This window comes from Malurus melanocephalus, unplaced genomic scaffold (genome assembly GCF_030028575.1).
Source record: "Malurus melanocephalus ecotype Western Australia unplaced genomic scaffold, MMel_1.1 scaffold_71, whole genome shotgun sequence".
Lineage (NCBI taxonomy): Eukaryota > Metazoa > Chordata > Aves > Passeriformes > Maluridae > Malurus > Malurus melanocephalus.
The window spans coordinates 2,688,330-2,702,246 of NW_026623303.1; the positions used below are offsets into that span (position 1 = coordinate 2,688,330).

Here is a 13,917-nt window from a genome sequence, read left to right on the forward strand (position 1 = left end):
GGATGAAGAAAGTAGTTCTGGCTTTTGTAATGCGTTAGAAGAAACACAGTTAGAGCTCTAGTGCCTAGATGATCTTAAGAATATCTTTCTAGAGGAGCACTTCACTTTTTTTGGCAAATTACTAAAGAAGATACAAAATTTTTAATATTTTATGTGATAATTGAGTATCACTTAAAAAGTTAAGAATTTATAAATAATGTTTATTGTTACAAATAATTACCTTTGTGCTTCCGTAAAAAGTCAATGCTCTTCTGCAGCACAGTGGATTTATCCATCTTCCGAGCATTACCTGGAAGCATGGAACCCAACTCTTTGATAAGTACATTAAATTGATCTCGACGTTTCTTTTCGGACTTGTTTCTAGACACTCTGAAAAGCAAACCAGAAAATGTTTTATAACAACTATGAGACTTTTAAGCTGCATACTACTGCCAGACTCCTGATGCAAACAACCCCTTATGAATTTCTGCTGTGAGAACTGTCACAAAAACACCTACTCCATATGTCAAGCACCATTTTTGAAGAATGGCTTCCTCCTCAAGGAACGGTGYAAATGAAGCCTTTGGAATAAAGCACCCTTTTACAAAACACAAATAACTGAACCACAATTATAAATATACAGGATATCTGAAAAATAACAGCAAAAGAAATGCTATTGAGTAATACGCTAATTTATAAAAGAGTAACATTTTTATTGTTTAGAAATCACACTGGAAAGTTAAAGCATACAAGTATAGACTTTTTTAGCTTTAAGTAACTTAACACTTACCGTTTTGCTTTATCTTTGTCATCTTCTTCCACCAGCCCATCAAAAATGCTTCCATCATTTCTGAAAGAAACAAAGTGAAACAAATGTTGGAGTAAAAATTCCTCTCCTTTGTAGTCCAATCACAGAGAACAGGGAAAGAGCTGATTATTCATCTTCATCCATTACATCAAGAAAGCAAGGAATTGTTTAGCTGTGATGTCTCACAAAGACCATKATCAGTAACCTGAAGCTAAGTCTTCTATGTCCTGCTTGCATTTACTACAGAAAAAGCAAAAAACCTTATGTTTCTGATACAACTCAAAGAATTTTGAGCTACTTCTAATAAGAACTTACAGAGCTGTACAAACATTTAATTAAACAATGCTTAATTGAACAATGCTTACTTTTGTTTTTCTATCTTCTTGATTATTTGCATTACCTTACCCTTTTGAAAACATGGGAGAGGACATATGTAATTTATTTTTACTTACTGGCAATTTCTATGCCAATTATTGAAAGCATATTTTTCTTAAATTCTGAAGTAGTATTAGTGGAAGAGAGTTAAGGAATATCATATACTTCCTTCACAAGTGTAATTTCATAAATATACAATWAGTAACAATGTTAAATGGTAACTACTCATTATACTTGCCTCCTCAAGTATCACATAACTTTTTCTCAGCCTGACTACTGTCCATTTACTACTAAAAAGGTACTAAAATACCAAAGTAAGAATGTGTTGTCCTCTGAAGATGCCTTAGTATGCTTCATGTAACACCTGTGTTTCACTTTCTTTTGTTTTGGAAGTCAAGTCAAAACCATTCTTCTGTTTTCCAAAACTGCTGTATAATGGACTTCCACATTTTATTTCTCTAACTTCTTCTGCCTGCTTTCAGTCTATTTAGCACTGTCCACACYGATCTGTGTCTATCATGAAATTTCTTATTCTAATGTTTCCCTCCCTTCAGCCAAGTAACCATTTCAAAAAGCTTATCTCTCTGATTTATAAACCATCAAGAAATTGTACTGTACATTATGATAAGGAGTGATATTAGGAAGTYACTATTTTGAATGCTGCTACAGAARTAYAAAGCTTTTAGAAGCAATTAATGCATTTTAAAAGCTGAACTTTCAGTGAGATGCCACAAAACTTCACTAGAAGAACTGACAAGTTAGACAAGCATTGTAAAAGTTTTGGGGTTTTTTGGTCGGTTTTTTTGTTTTCTTTTGGGGGGTTTCATTGGTTGTTTTTTTGCTTTTACTGTTATTTATTTCAATCATGTCAAACTTGCTGTAAATCAGATGCAAGTTTCATTGCAAGAACTCTCAAAAACAGTAACACACAGAATACTTAGGCCAGACATTCACCTAAGCTGGCATGAGAGTGCAGCTCAAGGAATCAAGTAGAAAACATGCCTCAGCTATTACTTTTCCCTTGAAAACATGCCTCAGTATTACTTTTCCCTTGAAATAGGTTAGCAGGTCACTTTACTATCACCTACAGCAACACTAATCATTTAAATGTATTTGCTTTCCTTAATCAAGAACTAAAGTACTAAAAAAATAAAAAGTTCAAGTAAACATTAAAACAGCTTAACTTGCACAGATGTTAATCCTTGGCTCAAAACAAGTAATGTGTTTTAAGATTAACCTTAAGCAATTGAAATCACACTTTCCAGTGACCACAAAATAACTACCAAACTAATTTTGTCAAAAATAGCCAGAACCTCACTCTTTAAATGCTTGCATAAATTAGCATCTAAATATATTAGCCATATTAAGACTATTAAAGAAAGAAATGAACAGTAATTTTCCCAAAACTTTCCATATCTATCAACATACCTGTCTGCAATGGAGCTCATTTTATGGGTGCTTATGGTAAAAAACATAACATATCACACTTTAGTCTTGTGGTAGACATTTGTACGTTTGCCTAAAAGAGAAGAAAAAATAACAAAATATGACTGAAGGAAAAAACAGGCTCTTCATGGGAGTACAATGAAGTTTTCATTTGCTCTATAAGCTGTTCCTAATCCTCCCCCCTCTTCCAACCTTCTGATTTGCCCTCCTGCCTTCTCTAAAGCAGTCTCCATTACCATCATAACCTGGGCCTTAATACCTCATTTTACATGACAGATTTCAAGAGAACATTATTAAAGAATACAGTAAATAAGTCTGTACTAAATCAATACAAACATGTTTATGACTCTGAATTCAGATATAGCTTTTTAACTTTTTCTTTAAAAACTCTTAAGAGTTTTGCAGGCTGAACAGATGTAAAATACACTCAGGAGTACATTCTATTTAGAAACAGTGCTAAGAGGAAGCATGTGGGATATAGTATTTCACAGTTCTAATTTATTTCTTATTGCTGTTTTTTTCTTGAGCACATTGTTATAATAGACATATGAAATGACAACATTAACATATCAATTAGAATGTGACCTCCACACTGTCAGACAGTTCTTCTGACCATTTCATAAAGCAGCCACTTATGACAGGAAGTTTTTGGTTTTCCAGATGTGCATATGACTTTGAATTAAGAATGTGAACAAAATATTAAGTGGTAGAAGGAATATAACACGGATAATGAAAAGGCTAAAGTCAAACATAAATCAACACAATTAAATCCTTTCCTTTCATATGGAAGTCACCTGTCAGAGGCTGCTCACATGGAGCAGTAAGATTGTAACATTGGCAATAATTAGGAAACAACTGCATGCAGCAAGTTTTGTATACCAGCTGAACTTGCAGATCTTCAGGAACTTCTAGTAGACTACAAACTTAATAGTAAAAAGGCACTGCATTTATTTCAAAGGAGACTATTTTAGTCCATTTAATGACTTACTATTTTTTGAGAAGACAGGATTTGTTTGTCCCTCAAGAGTACAAAACCCAGTGGAACTTACAGCATCAATACCACAAGAAATATGGCAGCAAATACATGATGAGAGGACTGATGAAAAAAGCCTGTGATTCAACCAAATTGTGTCTGCGTCTACAACAGTCACCTCCTTTGTAGGTTTCCTTCACAAGACTAGATATTTCACCACAAAGTTTCATAACTTGAGTGCAGAAGGAAAGTAAATGGGAGAGCAGTACTGCAGCACCATCTCTTTCAAGGCACATCACAAGATGTGGTGGCATTTTTGCCCAAATGCCCCACTTTCTCAGTTAGTACAGCCCACCTTTGTCTTGCCTTTACTATCCAAAATCTAGTGCTATGAAATTACACAGGCAGCAAATCACTTTTTCCCTCCAAATCTTCGAAGTAACAACTGCATTGGCCATACAGACGAATTAAACTTCCCAAATTAGTTGGCCAAGTGACAGAGGTGTGCCATTTGAAAACCAGCCATAAACGGGATGAGAAAAGTAAATCATCATGAAGTGTCTGTTCAAATATTTGTCCAAAGTACACAATAGACAGGTTGCTCAGAAGTAAAATCTAACTACCATGCCTGGTATGGAACTAAGTTTAAAATCAAGACAAAACCCATAAACTTGTTTTCATTTAGCTTCCATGGTAAGTAATAATACAGCTATGTGCTAATTACATTTCTAGCCCCGTGTTAATTTTTATACATAACTGGTACCTAAAATTATAGGCATCAAGAGCAGTATGAAATTCTGTAGGACAAATTATACATTTCCGTTAATCTACGAAAGAAAAATACCTGCAGAGCTAAATACAAAAAAACTTCACTTGTGATATAACAGACATCTTTATTACGCAGAATCAGAAGTTAAATGTTATTTTCCTTTTAACATAGCACTCAATTCCTACAATTCAACAAAATCTTTCATTACAGCATACAGATCCTACACCAGAACCAGYAACCTAGATCTTGTATACAAAAGTACTGAAAAAGTACACAAAATGCACCTGTAGCACATTTGTATCCCATCTTTCAAGATCTGACCCTTCTATCTTCGCATCCAAATTTGCAAGACACTGAACATTGTCAGTGCTTATACATGCCAAAGATAAGACTGCAGAGATAATTTCAACAAAACCACTCAAGTTGAAAGTAATCACCAGATAAATAAAGGACTACATCTGTTTCTGAGATTCAGTCCTGTTCTGAAGAACAAAAGACACTACTTAACTCTGCTACTCAGCCCTTCAGTGTTGATAACTGAAAGCCAAGGGAATCTTACTAATTATAAGAAAAGAACACTGTTTTACCTTTTGCACTTTGGAACTTGTGTTACAAGTCTGGGGTCTAGGGATGAAACTTGGTTCCTGTGAAGATGTACCCTCTTCTGCACAAAATAAATTCTGAACTGTCAAAAAAAAAACAAAAAACGGGGGAGCTTTTAAATAGTGATTTTAAAAATTATCACTTCTTTATTTTTTAAAAAAGACAAGCAATCGCTTGAGCAAGAGTAACCTCTAAATGCAATATTCTGCTTATTAAAAGTATCTCASTTATTTTATTATCTGAATTGAACCTTGCTTTAAAGTTCTTCTTGATAAGCAGGATATTCTGACACAGTTTCATCTTGATTTTAAGCTATCATTTTATGCCTATCTTTAAGTCTTAATATCCTTTCCACTTTTGAATTTCGTATCACTCATACCATCTACATCTTTATTTCCACTTGCTACCTACAAAGTATATTTGTACACAATTTTTTAAACACCTTTTCACTGAGGTCCTTATTAGGGTATCTTCTGGCTTTCTCTGTTACATCTTCTCCTCCCCAAGTCTCCAAAATTATTATTCTCAGGACTCCAGAATGTGTAGAATGCTGCAGTTGACAATTAGCAAAGTTGCCCAGTTGCATTATTGCTACTCCCTCAAACATAGCCATTAACTCTTTCTTTGAAAAATCACTTCAAAATCAATTCCTAGAATACATTTCAAACTTACTTCACAACTGCATTTTCTCCACACAAAAACTCGGCACTGACATAAGTCATCACCTACTTCCAGTCTCCTCATACCATTACATTTCATTCATGGTTACTTTCCTTGAACCATGCCTCTTTCCACATTTTTAAGCAACATTAAATCTTTTTTTTTTTTCACCTCATCTTCATCCTCTTTCCATCTGCCTTGTTTACTGGTCTTAAAATAAAACAAATTCACTGTAAAATGTACTTCTTCCACTTCTGAAAATTTGTATTTTAAAGCATAATAAATTCTTAAAAGGAAGCTGGGATCTATAAATCAAGGCTATGCTACCCTTAAATGTAATGATTACTTTCATGAAGAACACCAGAATTATCACTTATTAGAATCAAAAAGTTAAGGGCCTTCTCCTGCACCTAACAGAGGTTCTTAAGTGGTTAAAAAACAGATGTAAATATTAACATAGGAAGTTAAAGCACAGCTAAACAACCTGCCAACAGGAGAAAAACAATTACAGCATGATTCAATGAAGCCACTCATTCTTGTCTGGCCAAATAACCTGCTGGCCCATTGACCTACTTTTTTAGGTGCTTACAGCCTCCTCTCCTATTCTGTTTTGTTCCATTTGACAAGTGCAAACATTAATAGTGACAAAGAGCCCAATGGAAGTCTGCAACATGAAACCACTATTTTTAAATCTCTTGGAGGCGAACAACTCTGCCAACTCTCACCCGAGTGCCTAACAGAGTTGTAACAATGAAAATTTTAGATCTCCTCTGTGCATTATGCAGAGATGCATTTTTTTTAAATCACCGTTAAACACTTAAGATAAACATCACAGGTCTTAAGCACAGAACCACATTTTACAATGTCAAAAAAGGAAGCTTTTACACATATTTCAAAAAGATTTTATGAAGAGCAGAAAGGGAATATGTTTATATCATAAATGAACACAAGCTTAAATCAGACCAAAAGAGAAGCTAATCACAGTGGAAAAGCTTTTGTTACCAAAACCACATGGATCTCTAACTCAGTAGAAATGGCATGCGTGTAAAAGCCAGCAGAAAGGTTAAAACGCCTACATGCCAGCACTGGCAGCCACAAGTGCTCAAAGGTCATTGTTCTGTCTGCAGAACTCGGTAGGTTTTTTTTTTTWWAAAAWTAATTAWGTGTATCTGTCTCTTGATACTATGTCTTTTGTACACATTCAGGCATGTTTTCAAAACTTCTCTGTAACCAAGGCGGCTAGAAACTTATTGTCTTAAAGGAAGCTGAGGTCCTCAATCAAAAATCTTAGTAGCTGCCATGGATATGAAAACCAGTACTACACAGAATTGCTCAATCCGCAGAAAAATTACAAAAACTAGCAATACCGCAACTTCTGCACTGTGCTGACTTATCACTCATGGAGAGGCAGTAAGGTATTGGGTCCCCAGTCATTGCTTGGCTAAACAGAAACAGTTCTCAATAACTTACAGGGCAAGAAGTCATAATGCATAAGCCATAAACCTAAGGTAATAGTGAAAAGCTCACAATATCTGATAAAAAAAAAAATCGATTTTTTTATACTGAAAGAATTTCAGTGCCTTTAGTTCAATTTTATTATCAATATTGGCATGCATATTGGTAAGATTAAATATTGGAAACAAATTCAAAGACTGAACAAACTGTGAAATTACAGTAGAGTCTTGCTCATGACAGATGTTCTGTCAGGATTGGACTGAAAAATGAATGGGATGATGGTGAACGCATTGCCTGTACTTCATTTTGTATAGAGTAACTGGAATTGCTATGTCCCCAGCACTTCACCCTAATCGTAACAATGATAAGTATTTTTGAGGAAGAATCACTATTGCCCTTATACTATAAAAATTTTTTTATAGAAAAGCCTTGATTTACGTAAAATTTATGTCAAGGCATACAATTAATACATGATTTTGTAGATTACAGCCCTCAGAATTGCAAGGTGGCTTGTATTATTAAGACAAATAATTGCACACAGGGAACAACACAGGAAAAACATATGAAGCAACACAGTTTTCCAACACTACACTTTCATCAAACAGAAACAGATTAACTTGTTTAATACAACCTGATCTCTGTGCTATAATCCAATTTTGCCAGGGGAACAAACTAGTTATTATAATCACTGAAGAAATAGCTGAGCAAAACCTGACTTCCAATGTAAGCACAGCACCAGGAGCCCTGTTCATTTTAGAGATTCTGAGGATAATTATAAATTTATCTGATACTCCTTTCCATGTGCTTCTGATCATTTGGGTTAAGAACTTCTGGGGTTTTACTCCAGGACTGTGTAGGACATTACATTATAACTGGGAGAAGCAGAGGTCCAGCTATTATCTCCTGCACAGCACATCACTATCACTTTCACTCATTTTTTCAATTTTGCTCTTTGCTTCATTGGTTTACCTCCAGCCCAATCCTTTCTCTCTTTACCTTTCTCTCCTTTGGAGGTTGGGTAGAAGAGAGGAGAAGAGGAAGAATTTTCTCTGGGGCTTAGTTCTCTCCAGGAACCATAGACTTTTGTACAGAGCAAGAGATTTTTAGACAGATAAATGATAACCTGGTCTCTAATCATATATAGTTTGGTCTAATAGAAGAAGCAAGCTGGTTTCAAGATAGTTGCTCCTTTGCTTGCAATGATATATACACCAACAGAAAGCAAATTAGGGTAATGACTGATTAATCTTTTCTTACTAATCAAAAGCTATCTGTGAAAATACTATTTTTTAAAAACTGGCACATCTCCTTTTTTACCTCACCAAGAAAAAAGGCAATTTAAAAAAAAAAATTACCAGAAGATAGACCTAAAATGAATTTCAAGGAATGTTGTTCAAACTTTGCAGCTGGCAAGGTTATTCCACAGCTAGGAATAGTCACATATTGCAACCTCTCCTCTACCACATCAACAAAACAAGTTTTTGGTCTGTACTTGTGCAGAAGACAGATCCTAGAAATGTCATTTTTTGTAGATGAAGTACGCTATATCAGCAGGTGCTCATCTTCCAGTGCTTCACAGGACAACCAAGAGCTCCTTCTAGCACAGATAGATCCCAGATGGCTTTTAATAGGACAATTTCTGAGTGGCTATGAGTAGTCTGCAGTGGACGAGCAGCTTCCCTAGGTCCATCACCTTCTCAGGGAATAGACAAGGACATATAATGGAGAAAGGGTAGTAGAACATAAGAGTCATGGTGTGGGATGCCATTACCTGAATGGCAGTCTCATGTCCCCTCCTGAAGGACTTTTGGGAAGAGAGTAAGTCCAAGCAGTCTACAGGAGAGAAGAAATGCCTGTTAGGAGGCCAGTTATTGTAGTAGTCAGTGATATCACAGGTTTGAGCTATAATAATGTTTAGAAGAATGCATACTATTTGCCTAACTTCATATAGAGTCCACAGAAGCTAGGAGAGGCTACAGATCAGCTTGAATAGCACAAAATGTAACATCAGAGGTAAAGAGAGATTAAATTCTTAGAAACGGTTTATCACACCAATGTGTCCTGGTCTACTCCCTGACAAGGTAATAGACCTAAGCAAGCTGCTCAAACAAGTCTGGTCAAAAGTCACTGCAGATACTATCTTCATACGAACATGAATTATGAGGGTCACAGGAGAAAGCAATTCTCTCCAGCATGCTTTATGTTTTAGACTCTCCCACCATCAGGAAAGAGATTTCTCAGACTTGGGACTGAACATAGTTTGCAATTGCCATATCTCTAGCTCATAGTTAAAGAAAACACTCCTTCCCATCACTGCTCTGCTCCAGATCATTTGGGTGATCTCTGCTTAACCAGCTGTTGTGCTGTGACTATTCCACTCTTTGTAGTCTGTATCTCCTTCCCCTTACTGAACACAGAGGTGAGCCCCATAGCTACCTCCCTAGTACAGTGCAGCTCTCTACTCTTGGTCCGGATTGCAGCGTAGTTGCATGCAAGAAAGCCCTAACAAGCCTCAGACCTTCAGCTGGGCTACAGCAATCACACACTAGTGAAGTTTACAGTCCTGAGGGATGAGTCAGGTGAGCAGTAAAGTCAGGCCTCTGAACTTCAGAATTCCAGAGGGCTCGTCTTGTCAGTGAGGATCAATGCAAAGAAAGCGTTCAGTGTCTCCACCTTCTCTGCATCCTCTGTCACCAGGGTCTCCTTCCATTTAATAATGGGCCCTCATTATCCTACACTTTTCTTTTTTTTTTTTTTAATGTATTTGAAGAAGCCCTTCTTGATGTCCTTGACATCCGTGATCAGATTTAATTTCAAATGGCTTTTGGCCCTTCCTGTCTTATTTCAAATTTGACAAGCTCTCTATGTTGATTCCAAGCAGTCTGACCCTGCTTTCATATCCTGTGTATTTTCTTATTACACTTGAATAAATGACAGGAGTTCTTCATTCATGGAGGTCTCCTGGCCCCTTTGCCCGATTTCTTGCTCATTGCTCTCGAGCCTTGAGAAAGTCAACAAGCTCTCTTGGACTCCTATTCCCATGGGATTCTTTCAAAAAGAACCCTGAAGAGGCAAAAGTTAGCTCTTTTGAAGCTCCCGGTTGTCGTAATCTTACTTGCTGCCTTGCTTCATCCTCATCCTTTACAGTCCATAAAGGACATAGCTTATGAGTCTTAAACCAGTTTTAAGGGATATTAAATTATTTTATCGCATCAACTTACTCCTTTAAGATAATAGTATCTGGCACATCCAGAAACATCTTACCATTTCTCAGTTATGCCCACATGAAAAAGCGATGAAGGACTCACAGGGAAAGTGGCACACCACGCCAGACAACTCAACAGAATGAACTCAAAGGATTTTTGTGGGTGGTTTTGTTCTGTTGGGGGCTTTTTGCTTATTTTATTTTGCGCTTTTTCCTTTGGTTAGTGGGTTTTCTTTAAATAGGAGACAAAGACTTACCCCTAACTCAGGGTCAGGGTATTTACCAAGAATGTGGAAGAAATAACACTAAATACTTCATCTGAATCTGTCCACAGATGAAGAATTATCATATGAAAGATAGCAAGAGCAATACACACACAGACTGCACAGGTAACTATATGGCTATAGAGACCAGGCACTTCACATCCTAACAGCTTGTAAGCTTACAGTTTGTAAGCACTTTTACCAATTCCCTTAATCAAACCAAAAGTTTTCATAATGTTAGCCTTTGATCATTACTCTGATCGAGTGATTCCACACTGATTTCCATGGCCACATTAAATTCCCTCTCTTCAGCTAGCATTAGTACGTCATCAACCAATACAGCCTAAAACTGGTCCAGCACAAAACTAACCCAAATGTTGTTTCATTCAGCTAAATAAACTGTATTTGTTTTAACATATAACTGCCCAAAAGCTGTGTTGGCACAGAGGAAGAGGAAGCAGTGAATCACCAGGCCAGGTTATAGAGATCTTTTGGCAACAATGCCATTTCATGCTGACCTACATCATATGTTAAATAACAACCAGAGAACAAAATTCGAAAAAATGAGATTCAATTTGTACTCAAAGAAATGAGCATTGTAGCTACTACATGAGAAGCCCGCTTAATATTTAAATGAAACATCTTTACTCTCCCATGCACTGCTGCATCTCATATGGCAATCCATGGCAAATTAAAACTTCTGGGCACAATGGAGCTTACCTTTGTAAGTAATGGAGCTTACTTTTATAAGCTTACTTTGATACTGATCCAGACTCATGGATCAGCTTCTGTACGAAAACAAACCTGGAACTCAGCCTTAGAGTCACTGGGAATCTCAAGAAAACTATAAATATATATACCTGATGTGTGGCTTAGTTATCAACCTATCAAATAGCATGTTAATTAGCATCACCTGGATGGTTTCAGGATGATCCTCTGTACAGATACTTATACAAGGATATTTCTCTAAATTACTAACATGAAACTTAGAAAATTTGATGAATGATTTATAACAACAGCAGCTATTTGTAATACTTAGAATTCCACAGGTATACAAATGGACATAATTWAAAAAAAAAATTACAACAGTTGCTAACAGCAACACCCAGAAACATGTAACAGGTGTTTCAGAAAGCTGATATTTTATCTGAAACTTAATTATCTATATAATGTAGAAATGCATATATGTAAGTAAAATACTTTAAAAAATATTTAGTGCTAGTCATCACTTTATTTTCTACAAGTTGATTGCACAATTCATGATTTGTGCAGCTGTGGAAGTGCTTCTGATGCCTAAATTTCCCAGCATGGGTGACTCATGCATAGCTAAATTATTCTATAAAGCTTTTGTGAAGAGTGGACTGTTTGCCTGCCTGAAGAATGGAGTAGGCAGTGTACTTCACTGAGAAGCATCTTCAAAAAGAAAGAAGTGAGACTTCACATTTCCATAAAATTGGAAAATTTTAAGCTACAACACTGAAGTTGGAAAATTTTAAGCTACAACACTGAAGTGCAGTCCAAGTCAAAAATTACCAAACAAGCAGCTCCTTCGCCCTACCTCCACCCACTTTCCCCAGAAGTCCTGCACATCATTTTGGAGACCACAAAATAGTAACTGAAGGAAAATGAATGACGTAGCTGAAAAAAAAAAAAAAAAACCAAACAAAACAAAACAAGGGAAGTACTAGGGAATGGTCATTTCAGTGTATTTCCACTATAAGAACAGGTTTGATACCACCTGATGAAACTGAATAGCCACAAGTCTATTGGACCTTATGAGATGATGCTGCCACACCACTTTCCATCATATTTAAAAAGCCATGGCGGTCACTTGAAAACCCTGGTAACTGGAAAAACAGAAACAACAGTCCTACTTTTAGAAAAAGGGAAAAAGGAAGACGCGGGAAACCACAGAYCAGTGAGCCTCACCTCTGTGTCTGAGAAGATGCCGGAGGCAATTTTAGGCACATGTAACACGAGGAGATGACCAGAGACAGCCAGCACAGCTTTACTAAGGGCAAATGATGCTTGACCAGTCTRGTGGTCTTCTATGATTGGAACAACAGTAACAGTTGACAAGGTTAAGACCAACCAATGCCATCTAATTAGACTTCTGTAAGGCTTTTGACATGGTCCCACACAACATCCTTTCTCCAAATGGGAGAGACATGGGTTTGAATGGTGGAAGAGCAAACTGGATGGATGGACACRGCCAGAGCTGTGGTCAATGGYTCTATGTCCAGATGAAGGCCTGTGACAAGGGGTGACTACATCAAGCTCTCGGATCCTCAACACAAGAAAGACATGGACCTGTTAGAGCAGACCCAGAAGAGACCACGAAGATGATCAGAAGACTGAAACATCCCTCCCATGAACTCAGGCTGAGAGAACGGAGGTTCTTCAGCCTGAAGCAGAGAAGGCTCCAGAGACCTCACTGCAACCTAACAACACTTGAAGGGGGCTTAAAAAGAGGGAAAGCAACTTTTTACATGAGCAGATAATTAAAGAACAATTAGAAACAGTTTAAAACTAAAAGAGCAAAGATTTAGATTAAATGTTAGGAAGAAAWTCCTTCTTCAGAGGGTGCTGAGGCACTGGAACAGGTTTCCCAGAGAAGTTATCGCTGTCCCATCCCTGGAACTATTCAAGGCCAAGTTGGATGTGGACCCTGAGCAACCAGATCTACTGAATGGCATTCCCTACTCATGCAGGAGGGGGACTGGAACTGGATGATCTTTAAGGTCTCTTCCTAATCAAGCCTTCTATCATTCTATCAAAAAAAAAAAATGTGGAAAACACACTTCTGCATTAGCATGCTTACTGTTATATTCATACGGTTAACAAGCCTTAACGAAGAATTAAATTTTCTATCATTCTAGGATCTGTCAGATCCTTCAGTTTATACCTCAATACAACTACCTGTCATTGAAAAAACAAGTTTGTACTGTAAATAAAAACTCAACACTATACTTACAGAATTCCAAGCCTTAATCTCACTAAAGAAAACACTAGAGTTACTCTTCTGGCAGAACTTTCAGCAGAAGTCTAGGCATAACTGGAATTACATCAATATTACATCAATTACAAGACCTGAGACAGAAGACAAGTATTTCATATGACAAAGGCAAGAAGTGCCTTAACAGGGAAAGGGGAAAAAAAAAAACCCCAAACCAACAACCAACCAGAAGAATTCTGCAGTTGATACAGAGAGGAAATATTTCAACTTTTGTCTTGGTAAAGAATGAATAAAACTAAGACAAAAGAAGTTTACTTTTCTTGTCCCTAGAAACTTTTGCAAACCCACTTGTAACCACTTTGGGTGTAGATGCCAAGTATCCTTCTGCCACCCTGCCATGAGTAACAATCCAAAGGAAATAGAAT

The 13,917-nt window shown here is 36.8% G+C and overlaps 1 protein-coding gene across 2 annotated transcripts in view; it reads right to left on the reverse strand.

The window, feature by feature from the left end:
- The window catches only part of CLOCK (clock circadian regulator), a 42,159-nt gene extending 33,301 nt beyond the window's left edge, over positions 1 to 8,858 (reverse strand). For both annotated transcript variants that reach the window (XM_057366822.1, XM_057366821.1), the window contains exons 1-5: positions 8,840 to 8,858; positions 4,938 to 5,035; positions 2,591 to 2,681; positions 770 to 829; positions 221 to 369 (exon numbers count right to left, since the gene is read on the reverse strand). In XM_057366822.1, the coding sequence (XP_057222805.1) occupies positions 221 to 369; positions 770 to 829; positions 2,591 to 2,637 (256 nt within the window). In that variant the 5' untranslated portion in view covers positions 2,638 to 2,681; positions 4,938 to 5,035; positions 8,840 to 8,858. The remainder of the gene's footprint in view (positions 1 to 220; positions 370 to 769; positions 830 to 2,590; positions 2,682 to 4,937; positions 5,036 to 8,839) is intronic.
- Positions 8,859 to 13,917: the final 5,059 nt, after the last annotated feature.